This window comes from Chelonoidis abingdonii, chromosome 6 (assembly GCF_003597395.2).
Source record: "Chelonoidis abingdonii isolate Lonesome George chromosome 6, CheloAbing_2.0, whole genome shotgun sequence".
Classification (NCBI taxonomy): domain Eukaryota; kingdom Metazoa; phylum Chordata; order Testudines; family Testudinidae; genus Chelonoidis; species Chelonoidis abingdonii.
Genome location: NC_133774.1, coordinates 5,934,083 through 5,959,877, shown reverse-complemented (window position 1 = coordinate 5,959,877; position 25,795 = coordinate 5,934,083). Strand labels below are relative to the sequence as shown.

The 25,795-nt window shown below is 44.3% G+C and overlaps 1 protein-coding gene across 2 annotated transcripts in view; it reads left to right on the top strand.

The window, feature by feature from the left end:
* Positions 1-25,795, top strand: part of UBE2R2 (ubiquitin conjugating enzyme E2 R2) — an 87,971-nt gene that overhangs the window by 26,180 nt on the left and 35,996 nt on the right. For both annotated transcript variants that reach the window (XM_032779856.1, XM_032779857.1), the window contains exon 2: positions 19,072-19,158. In XM_032779856.1, the coding sequence (XP_032635747.1) occupies positions 19,072-19,158 (87 nt within the window). The remainder of the gene's footprint in view (positions 1-19,071; positions 19,159-25,795) is intronic.

Here is a 25,795-nt window from a genome sequence, read left to right as displayed (position 1 = left end):
TCACATCAGCCAATTCTCTCACCACCCTCTGATGCATTAGATCTGGACCCATGGACTTGTGCATGTCCAGCTTTTCTAAATAGTCCTTAACCTGTTTATTCACCACTGAGGGCTGCTCCTTCTCCCCATACTGTGTTGCCCAGGACAGCAGTCTGGGAGCTGACCTTGTCTGTAAAGACTGAGGCAAAAAAAGCACTGAGTACTTCAGCTTTATCCACATCTGTCACTAAGTTGCCTCCCCCATTCAGTAAGCGTCCCACGCTTTCCCTGACCTTTCTTGTTGCTAACATACTTGTAAAAACCCTTCCTGTTACCCTTCACATCCCCATAACCTCTTTTTGGGCTAGAGAAATGCTGTCTTGCTCCGATTAATTATCCAGAAAGTTCTTGGAAAGATTTTCTTGGGTTGTCACTTTGACCATGTCATCCCTCTCTGCTTCCTTTCACTGGCTCCCCCTTCTCTGCTGTGTCAGACATAATGACCTGTTCCACATCCATAATTTAGCATAATGTTGATATCATGGCTTATGTTGTTGAGCCAGTGACTGCCTTCACTCCACCAACAATGCTAGGCTCCATTGTCCACCTCTCAGACTTTCCAGAGTTCCTTCATGCTTTCTCCCTTCCTGTCCTTTTATTTCTGGATTGAGGTCCTTTTTAAACATCCACAAAGCCACATTTTTCTCCTTCAGATTGCTTATTAACTCACTTCTGCTGTGATGCATACAGTGTTCTTAGAGTGGTTAGGTAGCTGGTGTGTTGTAATCGCTGCTCATTGCAAAGATCCTCACTGCCATGTGCTTTTCCCCATCCGTGTTTACCTGTTCTCCTCTGGTACTTGCATTTGTAAGTTGGTGGTTGGAGACTTGTAGGTATTTGTACAGTGAGATCCTGATCTGGATTGGGGCCTACAAATAGTAAAGGCTAGCGCAGGTGGCTCTCTTCTTCTGTACTGCAACAACAGAAATAACTAATGGCATCTTGCTATAGGAGTAGAAGTTCAGACGCTAAGCACAAAGTTTACTGTCTGTTCTAATATACTGGTTAGACTTGAGAAGCAATTCGTTGGAAATCATAGTAATCAGTCAGATGTCCTCTCTGCTGCTTCTATCTGTCTTGCAGAGCTAGAAGACCACCTTGGTGTATATTGATAATACTTAGGCCTGGTCTACACTATACGTTTAAATCGATTTAACGCTGTACCCGTCCACACTACAACGCCCTTTATATCGATATAAAGGGCTCTTTAAATTGATTTCTGTGCTCCATCCCGGCGAGAGGATTAGCCCTAACATATTAAACATATCGGATTATGGTTAGTTGGACGGAAATCGACGCTATGCCTCCCGTATCCACAGTGCAACCACTGACCGCTGCTGACAGCATCTGAACTCCGCAGCGGCAGTAAACAGAAAAAGCGCGCGAAACTTGAAACATTCCTGGTTTCCAGCCGTGAGCTCTTATCAGCACAGGGCGATCGCGTCTGAAATCCAAAAAAGCCAGCAGGACCGACGGGAGATACAATCTACCTCTCTATGGGAGACAATCGTTTATCAAGCTCCGTACAAGCACGAAATGCCAAGCGTTTGAAAAATCTCCAGATACACAGCGCGCGACAAGCTAACGGAAGCCAGAGACTCAATCCGCCAGGATGAGGGGTACGAGATCCAGTATCCCACGTCCGCGTCTCTGAAAAGTATTCCATTCTTGTGGCTCCCAAGTTGTAGGTTCAACAGTACTGCTGGTTCAGGAATAGCTCCTCAGTTCCACCCCCCTCCCCCCACCATGTGAAAAAAACGAAGAACATCATTCTGACTTCTTCAATGTCATCCTATGTTACGATGCTGCGTAGACGCATGCGCACTGGGAGCCAGTATCCTCCTTCCCCCTCCTGGGTAGACGTACAATATACTGTATCCGTCTCACATTAATAGCGTGAGCTCCTGGCTCCTCAGGAGCTGCGGTCACTGGTAAAACTGGGAATGACTCCATTTACTCGTAATGTACGAACGTCTTAACCATCCATCATAGCAACTGGGCTAGCCATCAGCCCCCTCCCTCTGTGTAAAAAATCGACGCCGGACATACTAGCCCCGGAGCGCCTCCCCCATCATTTATCGCCACTACAAGTCTGTTCTTATCTGCATTTAAAACTTCATACACAAATGGGGCACTCCAGTAGCCCAGGAAAATTGAGAGAAGCAAATGGGGGGTTTTCAGGGCCCCCTGGAATACTACATGGGCAGCTGTACTCTGTACACTGTCCTCTCAATACATGCCTTTATTCAGGCAGAACTGACTCTATTTTTAGAAACCATAAGGAGGATACTCACTCAGCCCAAGTGATCAATCCAATTTGCTTTCTTGCCCCCGGCATTTCAGCCAGGGCACTCATGTAAGCACGGACAGTACAAAGGGGAGAATAAACCCATCTCCATGCGTTGTCTCCAGCAGTAACTACAGACCACCGGTAACCATCTCAATCATGCAAAGAATGAATTTGCGTTAGCGATCGCCTCTCTCTCCCGGCATCCAGTACACATACGGTGCCAGAAAAAAAAAAAAAGCTGAACGGGCTCCGTAGTTGCCGTGCTATGGCGTCTTCCAGGGCAATCCAGGGAAAAACGGCGCGAAAGGATTGTCAGCTGATGTTTTCCTGGAGGAAGGAATGACTGACGACATTTACCCAGAACCACCCGCGACAATGATTCAACACAGAATTCCAAGGGGCGGGGGAGACTGCGGGAACTGTGGGATAGCTACGGAAGAGCTACCCACAGTGCAACGCTTCAGAAATCGACGTTAGCCTCGGACCATGGACGCACAACGCCGAATTACTGTGCCTAGTGTGGCCACATGAAATCGAATTTATAATATCAGTTTTATAAAACCGATTTTAGCTAATTTGATATTTTCCCGTAGTGTAGACGTGGCCTTAGACTGTCTTCTGTTTGTAGATTCTATCAAAGCTTCTGTAATAGAGCCCATCACTATAGTGTGTGAATGCCTGCCTTCAGAGTTAGTCCATTTTTGGCCATATAACTAACTTTCCTCCCTACTACACTGAAACAATTTGAGTCATTTCAATATCTCCCTGCTACCAACTGAAAGGTTCTGGTAATTTTGAGTAGTTTTTTTAACATAACTCTTTAACGTAAGTCAGTTGTTTTTTTTCCCCATTCATCAGATCCTTTATGGTGCAGCTTGCTGTGAATTAAGTCATCACCTACTTATGAATAAAGCTGTCATTTAATCTGGTTAGCACTCTCCAGAACATCCTCTAAACTTGGAGTGGGAAGAGGGAGGAGATGGGGGGAGAGAGTGCGAATCTCTTACAAATCAGAAATGGAATCTGACAAATGGGACCATTGTTCCATAGTATAAGGCCTGTTAAACTTCAGGGTGACTATCTCCTTTGAGGAGGCTTTTGCATTAGTTTAGTCATAAGTTTAAAAACTAACAGTGATCTAGCTGAAACAGCCTATGCTTATGGAGATGCCAGGCATTCAGTTTTAAAAGCATATCTTCAAGTTACTATGCATATTTAAATACAGATTTTCACCAGTAGATAACTGGTGGCATGTCACTTGTTACTATCATGAACTATCTGAGCAGCATTGTGTGTAGGTATAACTAACCTAACTTGCTGAGGGAAGAATGTCACCTTACAATGTTCGGTAAACTAACCGTACACTAGGACTATGAAACCAATATAAATTTTTCAGATTAGAATAAAAATCCTCAACTCAACACAGTTTCCATAAGAAGTGGTGTAACTGTTCAGTCCTTCCTGTAATAAGTTCCACTGTAGACCAGATCTGCTTATTATTGCCAGTGTTAACTGCTTCCCCCTAGTTTCCTCACCCATGTCCACAGCTTTGAACGGAAGAGTTCAGCTATTTATTAATGCAGTAATTTGAACATGAGCAGAATGGCAGCATTAGTTCTTACTTGGTTTCTTTTTTGGGGCGGGGGGGGGTTGTATGGCAGTGAAATGGAGGCTTCAAATAGTTCTAGTTTTTAGGTATCTAACTAATCTGGTGTGTCATATTAGTCTTCAGAAACCATATTTGGTTTGTTTGTTTAAATTATAACCAGTGCCTCTAGCTTCAGAATTTTCTCCCTCAAAAGAATTGTTGCCTGAACTGATGGTGAGAAATACCAAGTTGTATAACACTGCAGCAGTAGTGCTTTGGTTTACACTTACAATTCTATAAATAATTCTCTTCCCTTGCTGCTTTCAGCAGGGGGGAAGGCTGCTTATGAAAGAGTTGACTGCATCAAGACCTGCCTTGTGTTTTTAGCTGAACATGTGATTTGTCTTTCTTGGGAAAGCTTAGCTGATACAGATTCTGAATTGCATATGAAGAGATGGAATCAAGGTGGTTATTCAGTGAATGACTCATGAATGTTCAGAGGTTAGGCTGATATTTATTTAAAGCACTATCTAAAAATATTTAGTTAAACATGAGTGGCATGAAAAAGATGCTTCTAAAGCAAACCATTTCCTATCTATTGTGAATGAAAAGGTGACATAGTAGATTACATGGCATACCTGAAAGGTTGAATGACTGCATCTACTCATTTCACTTCAGTTTGTACATGTAAAGCCACAAAGTAAAGGAGGAAGTTGAATTGCTCATCAATATCTGTCAACTTAGTAGAACCTGACAAACTGTCTGAGGAATGCAGATAATAGTAGGGTGAGGAGAAATGGGAGAGCTGATATTAAAATAGATCTTGGTGTATATTCCATTGTGGCTTCTCTCTTCGAGTGATTGGCTGTGTAAAAAATAATCACTTATGTTTGAGTCAGACTCTGAATAAAGTAAACATATGATCAAAATAGAACTGTTTTAAAAACAAGTCTGGAGAACTACATGCATCACACTTTTTTCACATTCAGAAGCTGAGTCATTTATCCAGATCATTGAAGTTCGAAACACAATTCCATAGACCAAAGATTCATCTGGAATGTGTAGAGAATTCAATCGCAGACTGATGCAGCTCTTAGTAAATGACACCACTCTCTGGACTTGTGAATTAGATAAATAGTGGCGATGGTAACATGGAGTCCTCTTTCACAATACTGCTATCAAGGCCCAGCACAGATTCTAGTGTGTGGAAGCTTACTCATGACGTGCTGAGATATCCTAAACAGCTGGCTGGATTGCACTATCTGCCCTGTGTCTGGAAGCAAGCTTCCCAACCAAGGTCCACAGATGTGTGCTAGTGTGGCTTGTGCTAGGGTGCTAAAAATGTCTGTGTAGATGGTGTTTTGGCGATGTGACTCAAGCCTACGGCTTTGAAAGCCCAAACTCCAGCCCAAGTCCTAACATCAAAGCATAGTCTACCGACCTATTTTTAGTGCACTGGTGTGAGCCCTACTAACACAAGTCTGTGGACTCAAGTTGGGAGGCTTGCTCCCAGATGCAGTGTAGACATCCTCTTAGTATCTAATGTAGCCTGCCTGTTTTCTCCATCCCCACCACACCAGACACCACAAGTGGGGCCCCTCAGCCTGAACAACTTCAGATGCTATTGTTGGGTCCTGTTCAGTGTTACACTATAGTGATGACTGCCTAGACTTCAATTTTCTGCAAGAAATGCTGCTAAGTTTTGGGAGTTGGTGCTTTTTTTTTTTAAAAAGCATCTATAGTTGAGTATTGTTTCCTCTCAACGGGTGCATGAATATAATTTATGTGAAGGCCACTATAAATTGTCTAACACGACTAGTGGTTTAATGAGAGAGCAGAATGCCCAGTACGAACGGTAGTTGCTTAATTATAGCAGCAGCAGCAGCACTGCTGTTAGGAATGGATTGGAAGTAGAAATGTTGTGCATTTGTGCCTGAATGTGTTCTGAAAAGTGTTTTTCTCGTCTAATCAACGGGTAGTGCAGGCTGTGCATGAACTGAACAACTTCAGGAATGATCCTTAAGCCTCTGAGAGCATCAAAGTAAATTCTGGCAGATATTTCATCATGGATTCAACAGAATGAAAATTATCAGCTGCTAGACTAACTTTCTTTTCTGCCTTTCATACTGCTTTGTTTGGATTGTGTTGACTACACTCTTTCAAAGCCCCTCCTTTGCACAAGACCTGTTAAACCATAGCTGTCACTTTGTTGAAGCACTGAGTAGATAGTAGAATATTTTTAAAGTGGAACTAGAACTAATGAGGCCTATGCTAACCTTCACTGCTTTTTTCCAGCCAGGTGCACCATGGTTTTCTAATCTACATGAAGAAATGAGTCATTAAAGGAGGAGGCTAGACCTCAGGATACTTGTTGATGCTTTATACTTACACACCTTTCAACTATAACTCAAAATACTTTAGAGACGTCAAGTATGTTTGTTTCCCATGTTGGGAGTGGGGTTGGCAGCTTAAACTCAGGAATGGTTTGTGACTTGCTCAAGGTCACACAGCATACCAGCAGTCTGGAATATAAATTGCCTTTTTACTCCTGGATACTGCCTTCAAATAAGCTGTCCATGACAACAGCTACACAGCTTGTTTGCAAAAGAAAGCAGTGGCTAGATAATAGCTAGAGCTGCAAGTGAAGAGTCAGGGAAAACCCAGATAACCTGACACATCCTACACTGAACCTAGCTGGGAAGCTGTAAGGTTCCACCTGGTCTTCCAGCATGACTAGAATGGACCTATTTCACTTTACCCATATAATGTTACACAAGCCAATGGATGCTAGCACTTTGGCAGTACTCAGGTATTGATCAGACTGTACGTTGTTGTAGTTCAGCCACACAGTTCCTCATCCTTAGGTTTGTTTAGTCTGGAGAATAGAAGACTGAGGATGGGGGGAGGGGACGAGACATAACCGTTTTCAAGTATGTAAAAGGATGTTACAAAAAGGAGGGAGAGAGAAACAACAATTAACTCCTGAGGATAGGAGAAGAAGTAATGGGCTTAAATTGCAACAAGGGCAGTTTAGGTTGAATATTAGGAAAATCTTGTCAGAGTGGTTAAGCACTGGAATAAATTGCCTAGGGAGGTTGTGGAATTGCCATCATTGTCCAACCTGCTCTTAAAAAATCTCCAAACACCTATCAGAGATGGTCTAGATAATACTTGGTCCTACCTTGAGTGCAGAGGACTGGACTAGAAGACCTCTTAAGGTCCTTCCCAGTCCTATGATTCTATGCCACGTATAGCTGAGGATAAGTTTAAAGCCTATTGGGCTCTGTCCTATTTTTTGTCAGCTTCAAAGTTCTTGTGTAGTCACCTTGAAGACTTAATTATATTCTTGTCTGAGTAAGAGAACCACTCTGCTAAACTACCACTTTTGGCAATGCTTAAGTGTTGATGGAAATTCTCCAGTCAAAGCAAGCAAATGAGTTTGAAATTCGTTGAGGCTTCCTGCCCACATTTGCCAAGCCTAACTTTCAAAGCAAAGATATATCAGTGGATGATGTAAGATTGTCTTAGGGCTTTGGAGAAGATGGGGGAACTATGAAATATGTGCTCAGTATCCATCTGTAAAAACATATGGGCCACAAACGTACTTTGTCCTCTCCCTCACATGAAGCAAAAGACTTGGAACTGACACCCTGAAGCTTGGAGAACAAGGCTTTGGGAAGACCATAAAAAGGTATTTCCATTAGAGGAAAGGAAGGAAATAGTAAGACGTGATGTAGAAGAATTTGAGCAGAGATAGGGTCCATGGACCAGTTAAGGCAATAGGCAGGCTGGTAGATTACACGTTTTGGGGGAAGCATTCAGGACCAATGATTGCTCCAAACAAAGATGCTGTTACTGGTCAAATTTCAAAACTAAATAAATAGATTTAAATTCTTGCAAGTATAGGTGGGAACCAAGTTCAATGAGATTTTCTGGCCAGTTTTGCAGAATTAAAGTGACCAGATGTCCTGATACTTGGGGCTTTGTCTTGCCTATTACCCCCATCCCTGTCCTGATATTTCACACTTGCTGTCTGGTCACCCTATGCAGAATGCCAGATACTAGATTATCATAATAGTCACTTTGAGTCTTAACTGAGTCTAAAATATTTTGATCAATCTAAACCTTAACTCAGTATTTCAAATGTTCTCTTTTAGATTTGTGATGGAGTGGGAACAATACTTTATTTTGTTGATGGGGCTGGGGGACAAGTAAAGTCCTTCTGTAAATGTCTGTTTTTGAAAGGTTGCTAAAGCTCTGAGATTGACATAGTAAAAGCATGGCATATATATGCTTTCCACCAAATAGCTTGCCACGTACCTTCATTCTGACGTGCAAAAAATTCTAATCGTAGTATCCATGTATTTTATTAAAAGCTAGATTTCAATTTTTAATCCTTTTAGCACTTAATTTCCCTTCCTGGGCTCCTATGCTGAACTAGGAGGAGGGAAGGGATAGCTCAGTAGTTTTGAGCATTGGCCTGCTAAACCCAGGGTTAAGAGTTCAATCCTTGAGGGGGCCATTTGGGGATTGGTCCTGCTTTGGGTAGGGGGTTGGACTAGATGACCTCCTGAGGTCCCATCCAACCCTGATATTCTATAATTCAGACTTCCAATGGTTAAAATATCTTTCTTGCTGCATGTGACATAATCTGATATTCTGTGGTTCTATGAACTACATTTATAACACATCACCATTTTTACTATATTGACTGTATTATGTGAAATGATCTTTGGTTTAAAGTTTCAATACTAACTACAGAACATGTGCTGCAGAGCTTCTAGGTTTAGTGATTTGTAGTACAGAAGGAACCAAATAACTTGTCATTTTTCTTTCCCATGTGCTTTAATTGCAGTTTTTCCCTTTTTCTCCCCCCCCCCCCCTTTTTTCCTGCTGGGGCTGCTGAAAAGTGTGCATTACTAACACTGCATGTGAACATAGCTCACTTTGAGCCTGGGATATTACTCTCTCAACAATTCAGTAGTCTAGCCCAGCTTTGAAATAGGCCCTTGCTTTGTCCAGTTCTTATTGGTAGTGTATATTGCTGAGCTAGTAAGCCTTTGCATTGAAAAACAGGCATTGCAGAGTTGGCTTGGTTAATACAGGCAATGGTAGCCATGTGCTGATCCCAGTGCTGACAAAGCAACAAGAATAAATAGCGTGATGGGGAAGGGCACGCTTTCAGGAATATGCAGCTGGCCTATTGTCAAGGGGGGCAGGTCATTCTGCTTTCAGCATACCTCTGCCATTTTAAACAGCTCTACAGCAAGATGTCAAAACTAAAATATTTTAAAGATACATTTGCTATGTTTAAGGCTGAGCACCTATCTAATGTAAGGAAGCTGACCATGAGTTATCACAGTAGATTTAGTTTTACTGCAGATAGTGCCTTTAGTTGACCTCTGGTATTTCAAGAACAGTTATACTTGACTCATCAGCATTTGAATCAGCTGTCCTATAATTCATACCTAGTAGCAATATTTAGTTCGGCAATACTGTGAACTATCTCTAATAAAATTTTCACTCGAAGGTAGAAGTGACTTAACTGAAAGCTTCAAGATCCTAAACATTCTACTGGTTTGCCCCAGACTAAGTTTCTGATTAGCTCAGGAGTTCGTGAATGAAGATTAAGAGCTGTAATACATCACAAAGACTAAAATACCTGACCTTGACTCCTCTGACACAAGGGAGAACCATTTTAAAAAAATAAATTGTTCCTTCTCTTTGAGTTAGAGTGTAGGGAAATGACAGAATAACTGCTCAGCTCTTCACCCATTACTTATCAATAACACTTGGAGGAAAGGACCCAATGTGGCTCAGTTTACACAGATCCCCTAAAGACAGTCCAGGTGTGAGAAATGAGGAAAATGTCATTTTGTGCGCCATTCTCCTATCAGACTATATTTTTACCCTGGTTTCATCAATATGGTGCAGCTGTAACTTTGAACTTGGTCAGTATGTGGACTTGCTGCCTTATTTGTCGATTTCTTGTCGAATTTAACACTGCCCAAAACCATTAGAGTATTTAACAGTCTCAAAAGCCATAACTACCCATAAATATGAATTGAAGACATAGTATTTACTGAAAGTGGACATTTTCTATAGGCTATTTCTTGCTTGTAAAATTTACAAATTACAACACAATAATAGTAAAACTCTTAACTTGTAAATTTTAATGTTGCTATTATAATAGTTCCTAGAGGCTCTAATCAGAATCGAGGCCCCATTGTGTTAGGCACTGTGCAAACCTATAACATGGTTCCATTCTCAAAATGCTTGTAACTTAATATAAAAGGTTCACTTTGTGTTAAATGACCTACAAAAAGATTTATCCATTATTTTAAAATGTATAAAGGACACTTTTCAACAGGTTTTTTACCTGGAAGATGCTGAGTGTCCAGATGGGTTTTTCTAGTGGACTTTGTGGATGAGGAACAGTAGGCAAGGTGGTTTTTGTGTGTATCGTGAGTTCATTCACCTGAATTGTAGAAGATCAAGGGTTGTAGGTGTTCAGCAAAGGTTTATCATGGAAGTGTTAAACTTTTTGGTGGTGTGTAAACAACCAACAGGTTGACTAAAATTTCCTTCATCCTTTCAATAGCTTAACTTTCATTTCCTGTGATGTTTCACTAGATCTCTAGTCTTCCAGATTAGACTGTGATTTACAGGTCACCTTTATAATCATAAAACAGCAAAACTTGATACAATCCATTTTTTCCTTTATGGGTTATCTTCAGGAGTGCATATCCTGTGTTAAATAGTTTGTGCTTTCTAGTTCTATGTAATGGGCATCTTCATTCAGGATTCCCAGAACTAATTTGGCTGACTGTCTTGTTTGAATTCTTTCAACCACTTGTTTTTTCTAGCATGCATAGTTGAAAGCCAAGCTGTCTCTAAAATAACTCTGACTTGGTGCTTTCTGCTTGTACTACTTTAGTTAATGTGATGTCTGAAAAGTGAAGAAAATTATGGGTGCAGTCAGGTGCTATACTGGGAACTCATGTTCAGGCATGATTTCAATCAGAACTTGAAACTAAGGGTCCGGGGTGAAAAGCTGGTGTATAGCTCACTACATACATCACTGGGAACAACTTTTTATTGGAGAGGCTTGCAAAGACCTTGCACTCAACTTGACAGCATTTCTGTGTGTAATGCAGTCGCGTTTGAATGCCACATTGGATCAATTCCAAAATTCCAGAGAACGTTCTAGTTATCAGTGAGCAGAATGCAATTGATTTTAGGGGAAATGGGTGATACATTGAGCTGCTGTCATCTGTTTAGCACAGTCACTGCTTCAGGTACCTCTGCAGTTGTCTGTAGATCAAACCACTGGTGTCTGGCACCTATTTAGTACCTTCTAGCATAACAATCCCTCTCCATGTGATCCTGATAGTATTAACATGCGATGCCCTGGATGACTTCTCTCCCAGACAGAAGAGAAATCCGTTCTCTCCCTGCTGGAAGCTGTGTGAGGTGGATGCTCAGTCAGCAGGGACAGCCAGAAGAAGTGAGAGGAAGGAATGAGGTGTCCCCTCTCCTAGTGCCCTTCCTGATCTGTAGGGGTAGGACACCAGTCATCCACTCTTCCTTTCCAATCCAGGGTCGAGGGGAGACACTAAGCCATTGGCATGGGTGAAGGTGGGAATGGAGGGAACAGAGACCCTGCTGTGGTGGAAATGGGTTGGGGGGGGTGGGAAGGAGATGAGACAGAGCCCCAGGTATGGTGGGGAGAAGGCAGGACTCTCCTAAAGGAGAATGGAGGGGCAAAAGCCAAAGCATCAGGGAGGAAGTGGGGAAATTTTGCAGAATCCCTGAAATAGAGGGGGATCAGGAGGGTGGCAATACAGGGAGCTTGTTGGGTGGAATGTAAGGATGCAAGGAACCCCTGGTGTGTTTAATGAGCTTGGCCTACACAATCCACAGTGTGTGTGACCCACTACTTTGTATTAATGGCATGTCAGCCTAGCTAGTTTTAATAGTAATGGTGGTCTTGCAGGTTCTGAAGTTGGACAGCATCACGGTGCTTCCGCTTCTTGACTTTCTAAATGGACTGTTAATACTTAAGATGACCTCCACTAAATGTTTTCCAGGATGTAGTATTAAACACCCACATTAAGCTTGGATTATTGAAATGTGAAGAGCAAATCCATTAGGTGAGTTTTAAAAAGTTGTGATGCACCAGCCAGCAATAAAAGGCATTTTGTGGGACTAGATATTAAAATTAACATAGCAGTGGTTTGTATAGTTCCTGTACTTCTGTTGGCCTTGTGCCTTGTGTTAAGTATGTGCTGTGCAGATACAGCCATTTTGGCTGAAGGCTTTCCTCTGGAATGCAACTGCTGAAAACAAGGTGTATAGGAAAGCCTGAGTTTCCTGCTTACTTGCAGCATACTTAGCGGTGATTGCACTGTTTACCTATGCTAAAAATAAGTATTAGTGTGTAGAAATACCATGTATAGTTTGGCCGCTGATACTTGAGCACTAATCCCACGATCTGATATGAGCAGACAACTGAAGACTCCGCCAGTACATAATAAATCATGGATGGGAATTCTCTGCCTTAGTTTCTCAACTGAAATACCCAAACTTTCAGTTGTCCAAATGAGAATTTCCCATCTGTTTCAAAATTGACTTACTGTAGCACAATCTGCCCACACTTATGAAGATGAAAACATTTAATTTGCACTGGGCAAATGGATGAGTACAAAGTTGCTTTAATTTTTGTTTGTACTGGTGTGGAAAGACTGGGTTACTAATAGCATAAGAAAACTGGCTGGGACAGAAGTGGGAAATCATCAGTGCCAATATTCCAGTTAACTGCTGGGAAACATTAAATACGTGTTTTTAAAGTGAAAACCACTACTAAAGCCCAAAGTGCCTGTTTACAGAAAGGGTTCTCAGCAAATGTTTGTTAATTTTAGGTTAAGTCCTTTACACATGAAGGAATTGGATGTAATCCAAACTATTGGTTGACAGTTGTGCACACTGTGTGATAAACTAAAGCAGTAGTTCTCAACCAGGGGTATGTGTACCCCCTGGAAGACCTCTGCATATCCCCAAGGGCACATCAGCTCTTGTAGATACTTTAAAACAGGCTACATAAAAAAAAAAAAAAACTAGCAAAGTCAGGACAAACTAAAATTTCATACAGACAACGACTTGTTTATACTGCTCTATATGCTATACACTGAAATCTAAGTACAATATTTATATTCCAATTGACTTTAGCATTATCATTATATGGTAAAGGAAAAAGTAAGCAATTTTTCAGTAATAGTGTGCTGTGACACTTTTTTTGTATTTTTAGGTCTGATTTTGTAAGCAAGTCATTTTTAAGTGAAATGGAACTTGGGGTACATGAGACAAATCAAACTTGTGAAAGGTGTACAGTAATTGGGAAAGGTTGAGAACCACTGAACTAAAGAGATTTGTTACAGCCGTAGCTCTTGCAGTATCATCTTGCGTATGAGGGGCATAAGCTAATATGCTTGAGTTTTATGCTTTCTCCTGAGCTTACCTGAAACAGCAATAACTTTGTGTAGTAAGTTTTTTTGTATTTTAAGAGTTTTTCTTACTGATTTCTTATTACAGTAAAACAGTTGACATAAATGGAGACTAAGGGCTTGTTTGGACTACAGGGATGTGAATAGCTGCATGTGATCAAGTGCTGTGCTGTAACTCTGCTGTGTTGATGCTGTGGGTGCAAACCGAAAGGTTCCAAGGTCACTTTAACATAGTCCTTTTCAAACAGAAGTTAAGTGCCTTTCCTAGGAGGCAGAAGTTGAGTTGAAAGTATCTAGAAATGTCAACAGTTTCAGTGATGGTTTTTTATACAGCACTATTAGTGGGTAATACATTTCTAAACTGCCACCACCTGCCCTTGTCCCTCCATACCACCCTCTTAAGAAACCTATATAGCTAATGAGGCATGTTGTAATATGAAGAAATAATTACTTGTCTTTTGTAAAGCTACTAAATGTTACTTTTAGTGTAAGCATGGCAGAAGATATTCATTGTGCATTAGTGTCTTCACACTGAGATGCAAGGAACATCATACATTCAGTGCACATGCACATCATCCCCCTGCCTCCCCTCGCCCCCAACCTGGAACAGTGTAAATTTAAGATTTTTTTAAGTTAGGCTGCCTGCTGTTCTGCACCTCAGAGGAAGCTAAGTTTTCAGTGATGCTGCATGTTCATAGCTTGTAAAGAGTGTTAGGTCTTGCTTTTTATTCCCAACATTTTATTATAGGGAGTGTAACTTTTTCAAAAATTCTTTTCAGAGGTGCTGAGCATTTGCAGCTTCAATTGATTTCTGTGGAAACTGCTGGTCCTCTGCACATCTGAAAATCAGCTCAGTAGTCTTGAGTACTTTTTTTTTGCATAAACATGCACTTTTCCCCAACAAATTTTAACTGTTAGAGTAACATGTTCATATTAATACTGGTCATAGAGGGGATAGTAATAGGTAAATATTTTGGATGGAGTAAGTACTTACCGTTGCTTTTCATTTCTAGAATTGTTAACTACCACACTCTACCCATATTGATTGGCTCTCCGAATGCATTTAAAAATTGTCTAGAAATTTACTATTTAGTAAACACTTTTTTAAAACAAATGCACAGTAAAAACCATTTTATCCAGCACTTCAACTGGAAAACTCTATAAACGGTCACGTCTGATCTTCATTGACAGTCCTGATTATAATCTGGTTGGTGCGGGGCCAGCAGGAGGTTGGGATGTGGGAGGGGGTGTGGAACACAGGCTCTGGGAGGGAGTTTGCATGCGGGGGGCGGGCGGGGGGTGCCTGATCCAGGGGGCTGTTCACCTTGGGCAGTCCCCTACAAGCAAACTGTCCCGGCTGCTCTTAGGCGGAGGCGTGGCAGGCAGCTCTGTGCGCTGCCTCCACTCTCAGCTGCTGCCCACGCAGCTTCCGTTGGTTGCTGTTCCTGGCCAATGGGAACTGCAGAGGCAGTTCTTGGGGCAGGGGCAGAGCTGTCTGCCACGCCTCTGCCTAGGAGCAGCTGGGAGAGGTCAGTGCTTGCGGGGAGCTGCCCAAGTTGAGCTGCCCCCAGATCCAGCACCTATGCCCCAAGCCCTCTCCCAGAGCCCATGACCCACACCTCCTGCGCCTCAGCCCTGCCCCCAAACTCCCTATCTCTTATCTGCCATTTTTCAATTACTGGCACCCCCCAATTCCACAACATGCTGGATAGAACTGCTTTTACTGTAATATGATATCTAAATGACTAACTTAGCTGACAATTGCTTTCTGAGGTTTCCCTTGAATGGCTTCCCTATGTGCATGTGCTTTGTTTGAGCCATTTTAAATATGAAGGAATAGAGTAGCAGGAAAATGCAGGCAAAGCCAAATGTACTTCAAATATGGAACACTGACAGCATCTGGAACATGTAGGGCAATAAACAGGAAGCAATCCACTAAAATAGCCATGCTTTTTCTACAAATGTATTTAAATTGCATAGTGTAGCGTGTCAGCAATCTAGCTGAAGAGACTGTGTATGTCAAATAATTACATAGGATGGAATCTGCAGCCAACCCATTTTATCAAGCATAATATCATAGTGATGTTTAATTTACCCCTTAAAACCTCTTAACTAACATGTGCCTCGGAACTGGCAAAGCACAGATCTAATCCTTACTTCTACTTTCCATCCTGTTACATCTTCAAGTGTGTTTCCAAGAACTATAGTGAGGGAAGTCAAGTGTTCAGATCTTGGAAGTCTAGGATTTGCTCTGATCCCTTTCTATAGTTTGGTTTAAGGTAAACTTAAAATGGCTCAGCAGCTTGCTGGGGGGGATGTGTGTGTGCCGGGGAGGTGGGAGGAAATGTTGGGTATCAAGTTTTTTTTCCTGATTTGTGTATCGGCGCTTTCTGGATACTCACTCTAGAAATAAATTCCACTTGGAATTTAACCATAGGTATACTGCCTCAGATCTGTGCTACTCAGGTTCTACTGTATATATTGCCAATCTTAACCTAGTTCAGGGTATGTCGCGTAAAAAGTATCCAAATATCCTCCATTCTTCACAGATCAATGGGGTTGTATAAACTTATTTGCCACAAGTAACAGTCACTCAAAAATGAGCTTTATATAATCCTTGGTCTTCTGACATATTTAATCTAGGAAATATTTTAAATGGCAGTTTGTGATGATGCTGGATTCCCAGCTATGGCGATTAGTGAGTCTTCACCAGCTATGTGGCAGCTTGCCTGTAAAACTCCTGGTTTCCTTCACCCGTTCAAATGAAATATATTAATGCTCAACTGGTAGAAAGCTGCTTTAAACTGATCATTTCTATTAGAAAAGTAAAATGCTGAGTAATACCTGGAAACTTGTTTGTGAAAATTCTAATAAATGTCCTGGATATGAGTTCAGTTTCACTTTTCAAGCCAATGATCAGGAGGAGGAGAGGTGAAAGTGATCACTGTAAAATTCCCCAATTTTTCTTAGATCATTTGGGTTTCCTCAGTGCACTTAATCCTTCTGGCTACAGCTTGAACAGCTGGCACAGTGAAATTCTGACCTCTAGTGCTAAAGAGCTATTCACTGGGAAAGCCAATTTCTGTATCTGGGTTGCTACACTAAAACATCTCTGTACTCAGTACTTCAATTTAGCTAAATAAAATGGAGCAGGAAATAATGCTTGTTTCCAAATTCTGTAGCCTTATGATCTTTTGTGAAGACATGACTGGTTACAATGTAAATTTGATGGGTAGGCAATTGATAGATTTTAAGTGGTTCGCTAATGTATACTTTTATCTGCTACCCCAACAGTGTTGTGTGGCACTCTACAGCGGTGGTTTTCAAACTTTTTTTTCCCTCATGACCAGTTGAAGAAAATTGTTGATGTCTGTAACCCAACATAATTATCTTTTGTGACTGATTTTCATAAAATCATAATATTGCAATACATTCCAGCTTAACCCACTTCACAGAACTAAGACTATCCTTAGTAAGCCTATGGTAAGGAGTGTGGGAGATGGCCCAGGGTGAGGTGCAGGGGTGAGGGCTCTAGGATGGAGCTGGGGTTGAGGAGGCTCAGGACTGGGGCAGAGGGTTAGGATGCAGGGGGCTGAGGGCTCTGGCTGGGGGTGCAGGGTCTGGAGTGGGGCCAGGGATGAAGAGTTTGGGGTGCAGGCAGGACTCCCTCCAACCCCTCTCCCCACTGGCAGCAGCTAGCTCCAGGGGAGGTTGTGTGTGTGTGTGTGTGTCCCTCTCAGCAGGGAGCACGGAGCTGGCCCCGCAGGAGCCCTGCAAGCTCCAACTTGCTCCTCTCCCCAATTCCTGCTCACCCCCTACCTCACTCCTCTCCAGGTCCCTTCTGCGCAGCAACAATCTTTATCCTTTGAATCAGCAAGGCGACCCAGTACTTTGAAAAACACTGCTCTACAGTGTGATTTTTGTACACCTAGTGCATTCCATTTGTTCAATTCTGCAGCCTTTGTGTCTTAACAAGCAGTTCAGTGGTCAAATAGCCTCCTGGTTTACCCTACAGTTGTGCGTGCAACCCAGAAACTGCTTAATAATTTATATAAAGGCACTGTCTTTGGATCGATGAGATTTCTGGATGGAATACGATACAACATAGCAGTGGGAAAGTGCCTGTCAAAGTTAAATAGACCTGTCTAAACTGGTTTTCAAATTTTAAATCCTCTGCATTTAAATACAAATAAGGCTCCAAGTTGAAGGCACAAAAATCAAAAAGTTTAGGCTGAAGTTGGCTTGGACGTGCCTAGCAGCATGTTAGGATGTTATCAAACAAGAGATGGAAAATTATGCAAGCAAGCTTTCTACCTAGCTAAACCTTGGGTTTTTTTATTTCTGGATTTAATTTGAACTCTTAGCACTACTTTTCTCTCTTGTTCTAATAAAATGTCAGAACTGGGGGTTGAATGGGCTTAGAAGCTGACTGATCACTGTTGCATTATATTGTGAACATCCAGTTAGCATTTTTCTAAGTTTATACTGCAGTAAACCCCCTCTGCTTAGGATTTGACATTACTGTACTTCCATAACACAAGCTGTCTACCTGTATGTGGACACTGTGAAAGTACTTAAAAAAAAATTCAAGCTACTGAGAATGCTGTTTTGCTTTAAACTAGAGGAACCTAAATTGCAAAACAGGCTGGATTTTTATTTCAACGCACCTTGCTTCCTTACCAAACCTTAAGAGTCAGTTTTAAGATGCTGCTTTGTACTCACCTCTAGTTTTAACTGTAACTAGGATCTATCTAGTTGAAATCTAAGGGTCTGTTTGTTACTTTTTTATTAAAAAGATGCTCCTCTAAGGCTTCAGGCATGCTAACCTACCATTAGTGCAATAAAATTCTCTTATCAAGGTTCTGGTTTGTGGCAGGATTACGCAGCTCTGCAAAATGTAAGCCTCCGAAATACCTGAATTTGTGAAGTGCTCAGGTGCCATGGCAACCAGTGTAGTATAAATACCCAGGTTGGTAGGCAAGTTAGTCTGCCTGAAGTAGAATTTCTGTTTCCTCCACCAACCAAGTCCTTCAGAACTGCCAACAAATATTCCTTGTGCCTATTCACAAGGTTTGTGCAGTGTTCAGGTATTGATGTAAATGTTCTTTAGTTACCTCTTTGTGCTGTGATCCAGATTAGTCCCACTAATGTGCTTGGAACACTAGAAAATTCCTCTTACCGGGGCCAAAAGGCTTAACCTATTCTGAGGTTTAGAAAAAGGAAACTGATATTGGCCCCTGAATTCTTAAGTGATTTTTAATTGTTAGTGGTGATTTATTTAAACAGTTAATAAGACATCTCGGGACTTTGACTTGAGTTAGAGCTACATGAAGTTGAGGCAGTTGCTTGCTTATCTTTCCCTCTATTTATAAGGATTGCCAATCCAATGAACCTCAGTCCTGATCTTCAAATTCTCCTGTTCAAGTACCACTCACTCATGAGACCCAATAATGGAGCTAAAAACTGTGTAGATTTGTCAGGTGCCTAATGTCCATTGAAGCACTAACAAAAAATGATCAACTTTGTTTCCTTTAAGACTGAAATCACTTTGGACCACCAAATCTTCAAGTGTGAAAGACTAACATGGATTAATTTGCTGGTCTCCGTGTGTTCTGTTACATGAAAACTGAGATTCATTTTATTTGTTGCAGGCTCACATTAAATTTCCTATCGACTATCCATATTCACCGCCTACCTTCAGATTCCTGACCAAAATGTGGCACCCCAACATTTATGAGGTAAGATACATTTAGTGGTTCTTTTTATCTTCAGGTGTACTAGACATGGTTTTAGTTTTGAGACTTACGTAATGCATTCAACGTTTGCTTGTCTTTAGTCGCAATTAAGCCACATTCTTGCTGTTATAACTTAGGCTTTGTATGTAAAAAGCTAAACCTAGATTTTTTTTCTGGTAAACCTTCTAATTCAGAGTGGTGTTCAACCCTTGCAGATAACCCCAGTTGTAATTGCCTCAGATTTACCACAGTTGTGAAGCTCTGCTGTTACTTGGAACGTTGGCAGTTACCAGTTCTTCTTCGAGTGATTGCTCATATCCATTCCAGTTAGGTGTGCGCGTGCCGCGTGCACGTTCGTCGGAAGATTTTTACCCTAGCAACACTTGGTGGGTCGGCAGGGCGCCCCCTGGAGTGGTGCCGCTATGGTGCCGGATATATACCCCTGCCGACCCAGCCGCCGTTCAGTTCCTTCTTACCGCCCGTGTCGGTCGTTGGAACAGTGGAGCGCAGCTTAGCTGACCTCCGCTTCCCTAGCTACTCGTAGTTCTTGTGTAATACAGTTATAATCCTTATTACGTGTTTTTCTCTTAATAGTTAGTTTAATGTACTTAGCGGGGTGTTCGGAGTATGCCCCTCCCTGAAACTTGGTGCCTGAGCCAATGTCGTGGCACTCACCAGTTCTCTAGTCGTGTCTGCCGGGCCTCCGGCTCGTTGCGACAGGAAATTCACTGTGTCGACTCCTGTTTACGCTGCCTCGGGTGTCGCATAGGCCCTCATTTGGCACGGCGTTTAGCCGACAACATACATGGAGCGCACTTCATTTCCTCCACCTTCTGCAAGTGCGGGCTACTTCGGCGGACAGTAAGGCCTCCTCGGCACCGTACCCCGTGGTCACTGCCAGTTTGCCCGGCACGAAGTTCGATCGGCACCGCTTTCATCTCTTGAGGATTGAGAGAGCCCAGACTCCTACCAGTGCACGACAGCTCCCCGTGCACGCGCGTGGTTGAGTCTCCTCTCCTGTCTGCTTCTGTTGCCAACGCACCGCAGCCAGAGAGGTCATCACTAGTTGGATCGTGCTCGGCACTGACACCTGCTGAGACTGGAGCGCCGGCACTCCTGTCTCGGTCCTGCGGGCTGTCGAATCCAGTGCTCTGGGCCACAGCCCCAAGCACACGCTTTGTGGTTGAAGCTTCCTGTCCTGCTGCATCTCGTGCAACATGCACCACGCTCCGGGCTCATCTTGATCGGATACGCCCTGGCATCGACTGCCGCGGGCCGGCTACGTCGACGCCGTCGATCCCGGTCCCATAGGGCCGTCGAATCCGGTGCTGTGATGCTCCGGCATACTGTGGTGAGCTTCCTGCTCCTGCTGCTCGTGCAACGGTACTCATCAGCAGATGAGTCATCTTACCTCTGGATCACCTCGCTCGACTCCTTGCCGCTTGGCACCGACAACATCGCACCGTTGATTCCCGTTTCCCACAAGGGCCGTCGCGACCCAATGCCTGACTGCTCCTCCGGTCGCGCGGTGGTTGTAGCTTCTGGCTTCTGCTGCTTCCGTGCATACGAACGGCCTAGAGGACCATCTCACTTGGTCGCCAGCAATAACACCTACAGAGCACCTCTACTGTCGCCTGACAATTATTCCCGTCCACATATGACCGTCGAATACAGTGCTCTGACTGCTCCTCCGGCGCGCGTGTGGTCTAGGCCCTGTCCTTACTTCCGTGCAATCTGCACGGGGACGGGAGTCTTGTTCTAAGCCTGGATTGCGGCACGACTGCGACACCTAGTATCGCGACATCCTGTCGTATACCTATCCCACGTGGATCAGTAGAATTCCCGGTTGCCTGACAGTCTCCTTTCGGTCGCTGTGTTGAGCTTACTGTTCCCTCCACTGCCGGAGGCATCTACACCGGTGAGGTTTTCATTTGCTCATGACAGAGTTAGGATGTGCTCCTGGACCCGCGCCACGTGCATTAATTATCTCTTGGCAAGTCTCCGGATAGCGCCGGCGCTCCTATCCTCGCACCGGTCGCACTCCCTCATCTCGGTCGGTGGTCCCGATTTCATGACCGATAATCTCGGCACCGTTTCTGGCTCCATACACGTCAGGCTGCTATGGATGCTGTACTGCTCCCGTCCTTTCGAAGGTCTCGGTCGACCTCCCCTGGGCACCGTGAAGTAGATAGGTCCTCGGATTTCTCGTTTCCAGGTATCGGTGCGCCTTCCGGTACTGGTCCAGTGTGCTTCAAGTTAGTGTCAGGTCTGCGTAGAGTTTCAGGACTCTGACCATTGATTTTTTCAGACCTCCATGGCCTTCCTGGTCACGCACCTGTCTTCCCTCGGGACATCTCTTATGCTAAGAAGCTTCTGGTGTGCCCAAACAACTTTACCCTAAGGGCACAAGGACATCCCATGGGGTAGCGCTCAATGGTGGACCTCCAGGTGCATTAGGTTTCCCAGAGGAAGTGAACCCGGTAGTGGCTATTCTGTCGGGGTTGCCTCACTAGAGGGGCTCCCTACCGTTTATTCGACCATCCTAAGGCTATTGCTATACTTCTGGAGGGTTCGTAGTGCTTGCGTCCGTCCCTCGCTCCGTGCTCTCACTGTTTCATCAGTTGGTTAGATCAGTTGTATGGCCGTGCAGCGCCGCTCTGAAATTGTGGGGTCTATGCGATGTGACCCTAACTCACTTGACAAGGTTGTACTTGTGCAAGGGCCTTCTAGCCTCTGTGCGGACAATCTCATGAGATCTGCTTTAGTCCTTATATCCGTTACCGATCGGATGGCATGAAAATTATGGATGCTTCTCTCAAGATTCCCGCAAGATCTCACTGCCCTTGAGGAAAAAAGGCGGCCTAGAGCTTCCTCCAGCCTGTTACATACAGGATGCATCTATGACTATCAGGTTTAAACTCTTTTCGCGTGAAAATCACCTCCAGACGGGAAAGCCTGAAGGACAGAGGGCTCCTCATGCTATCTCGGCGTGCATTACGCCAACATCCACTGAGGCCTTCCGTTGTCCCGCCACCGCCACCTCTCTGCCTCGCCCACAGTATAGACTTTGGAGACGGTCGCGGCTGCACGTGGTCGCATAACCGTCAGCGACCCTGAGCAGGCCTAGATGAGGTCCTCGCAATCTGCAGGGGACCCAAAGACAATTCTTTCGAAGGTGACCCGAGGGTGGTATACGGGTTACGGGCTCGATCCCACTCCTACTTCCTCTTGGCATGGTCCCAGATTTTCAGTCGCTGTCTTCTACATATGTGGAGTCATGGGTGGCCACTCCACTTGATTCAACCCTGTCCCTCTCAGAGCTCTCTCTCGGGCTGCATTCCTTACAGAGGTGCAGCACGCCGATGTGACGGAGGGGGCAAAGGGTAGTACTTCCTTTTCCTAACCCCAATCCGTACGACGTCTCAGACCTGTCCTAACCACACAAGAATTCAACTCGTTTATGAGAAGGTTGAACGTTCCGATGGTATCCCTGGGACCTTATATCCTGGTCCTTGGATTGGATAGTCTGGTATTTTGCTTGGGCCGTCTGATATGAAGGACGCCCGTACTTTCACTCAAGCCATCTCCTTGCTACTGGGTAGAACTCCACTTTCTAACCCAACGTTCTGTGTACTCTTTCCGGTTTAAATGGTCTTGCTGTTTGGCCTTCCAGCCCCACAGGCATTTCAAAGTGCGTGGCAAGCTGCTCCATCTCCACCTCTGATGGCGCGTTTTCGTTTCCGTATCTGGCCGATTGGCTTATCTGGGAGACTCAAAGCACTTAAGTCGCTCAGCTGATTGGGCATTCACGGGGACCTATTTCACATGTCTTAGGCCGGATTGTCCACTATGGAGACATCCCTCTCTGGGTTCCCAAGCATGGGGTAGACTTCAGGAGCTTATCCCATGGACTCGAGCGAGCCGTGAAATCGTCGCTTACACAGCCGCGGTGTTCAGGGCATATGGCACTGACCATTCCGAAGTCGCAAATTCACCGACAGGGCCCTATGTCATGTAATAGTCACCATTCCTCTCGAGCACCTTCGACTCCGAGACCGCTGGCTAACCCCCTTCTCCTTTATGTGGGCAGGGATGCCGCCTCATTCCGCATGACGGCAGTCGCCTGGCGTTGCCAGGGATTCCAGCAGCCAGCTGCAAGCGTCGACGACTCGGTTACGGCCGCACAACGGCCATTGCTCCTATTGGAAAACCTGGGGACACATGAGCCCTCCTCCCTTCATGAAGGCATCCAATCTCTGGCCATTTTGCATACCCACTCGAAATTTTGTAGCATGCTTTCTCCCGGCATGTCGGAACGCCTTGAGGTTTCAACTCGGCGTCCTCTCTGTCTTTGGTGGTCGCCCTGCCCAGCTGTGCTGCTGTTGTTGAGGGAGTTTTCCCCACATATGGACTGTGTTCCCCTTTACTTTGCTACTGATGAACAGGAAATCGTCCGCTGGTTCTCTCCTACCAATGGTCTCTCCCCGGGACCGATCTCGGACTGCTGTCTCAGGCATATAGCCCAACACGCTCCCGGCTCATTGGTGTCCTGCCAACTTCGCAGGGCAGGAATGCGCATCATCATGGTCACTCCAGCGTGGTCAGACAGCAATGATACACAACGTGCTTTGAAACTGTCCATGCATACCAATTACCCTGCCTATCTCACAGCCACGCCTCATTACCTCAGGACTCACGGCATCGACTTCGCCACCCGGACCTGCAGTCCTCACCTCACGCGTGCTGCTGCGTGATATGCAGTGGTAGCAAGGAAGCCTTCCACTCTTGGTCAATGTACTTGCTGGGAATTGTGTTTCTTCTGTGAGGTGTGAAACGCTTAATCTTACTTCTCTAGGTTTCGATCTTCCTCCTCTCCATTTTGCGACACCTCGGCCTAGTCAGCAGGGCCTAGCGTTGGTGTCACATCGCTGGAGGGAACTTGGCAGCCATCTTTACCTTCCCCTAGGCTGCGGTGATCGTCTGTGTTCTCACTCTTCTATGGTTCGGAGGTCCTCACGGGCTTGGCGCTTACACTCTCTTTAGGTACCACCGCCCAGCCCAACCTGGGACCTCACATGGTTTTTAACTCGCATTATCTTCCTCCATTCGAGCCGTTAGACATCGCTTCGTTGCCATAATCTGTCTTGGAAGACAACTTTCCCTCGCACATTACATCGAGCCAGCAAAGTCCTCCGAGCTCAGGCTCGTATCAGGTGTCCACCATGCACTATTTTTTCCCAAAGACGAGTGCATTACTGTCCTCACGCGGCCTTCCTCCCTTAGGTGTGTCTGCCCTTTCCTGTTCCATCACCACGTCGATGGGAAACAACAGTTTGCACTCTCATGGACGTCTGTACAGCGTCGCAGTATATGTTAATGGACAAACCATTTTCTAACACCCAACTCTTCGTCTGCGGAGCTGACCGGAGGAAAGGCCTAACCGTTTTCCTCTCAGAGAAATCTCATCTTGGATGATAACGTGTCACGGCACGTGTATGATTTGGCTAGCACTTCCCCAAGCACCATCACTATGCCTCTACAGGCGCTCCCAGTCGATTTGTCGCCGCCTTGCTGACTCGTGTCCCTACCCCGAGATTCTCTTCGCAGCGGCTCCTTTCGTTGTCATACTTTGCTTCGCATTATGCTCTGGTTTAACATCAAGGATGCTGCAGCCTCTGCTTGGCGCTTTGCATTTTGCAGTATCTCACTCTCGATCCTACCAGCCGCCTACGTAACGGCTTGGGAATCACCTAACTGGAATGGATATGAGCAATCACTCGAAGAAAGAAAAGACGGTTACTCACCTTTGTAACTGTTGTTCTTTTCGAGATGTGTTGCTCATATCCATTCACACTACCGCCCCTTCCCCACTGTCGGATGTGCGGCAAAGGAACGAAGGCGGCTTGGGTCTGGCTAGGGGTATATATCCGGCACCATAGCGGCGCCAATCCAGGAGGCGCCCTGCCGACCCACCGAGTGTTGCTAGGGTAAAAATCTTCCAACGAACGTGCACGCGGCGCGCGCACACCTAACTGGAATGGATATGAGCAACACATCTCGAAGAACAACAGTTACAAAGGTGAGTAACTGTCTTTTTTTTCCATCCAGCTTCGTTTAGGGTCTTACTAATGACCAACAATTTCTCCAATCAACTTTATCAGACATGGCTTTGTCAGAAATTTGACGAACAGTGAACTTTTTAATTTTAATCTAAATATCTTATTTTGAAGCTGTTTTTCCTTTGGTATTAAAGCAATAAATAGGCGACTGTTGGGGTTTGGGGTTGTATACTGTGTAAGCAAGCTAGAGAGTTGAGATTTTTCAAATGTATGGGGAAAGCTTGCCTCACGTTTAACTAAATGTGAATGCTCTTCCCTCAGTTATGTTCTCCCCTGCGCTCCAGAAAATCCTTACTCTTCATCACTAACTATTGTAGATAATTTCGTGATAAATTATAGTGGTTGGTCTAGCCTCTTCAGCAGTTAGTAAAAAGGTCCTCTCTAGTTTCACTATGTCACACTTCCTGATGATCTTTCAAGTACCATGTCAGTCTTAATTAACTATTGGTCTTGGGTTAAGGAATTTAAGTCTGCATCAGGCGTCGTGAGACCTATCCAAGAAGCAGCTCTAGGCAGGTCCA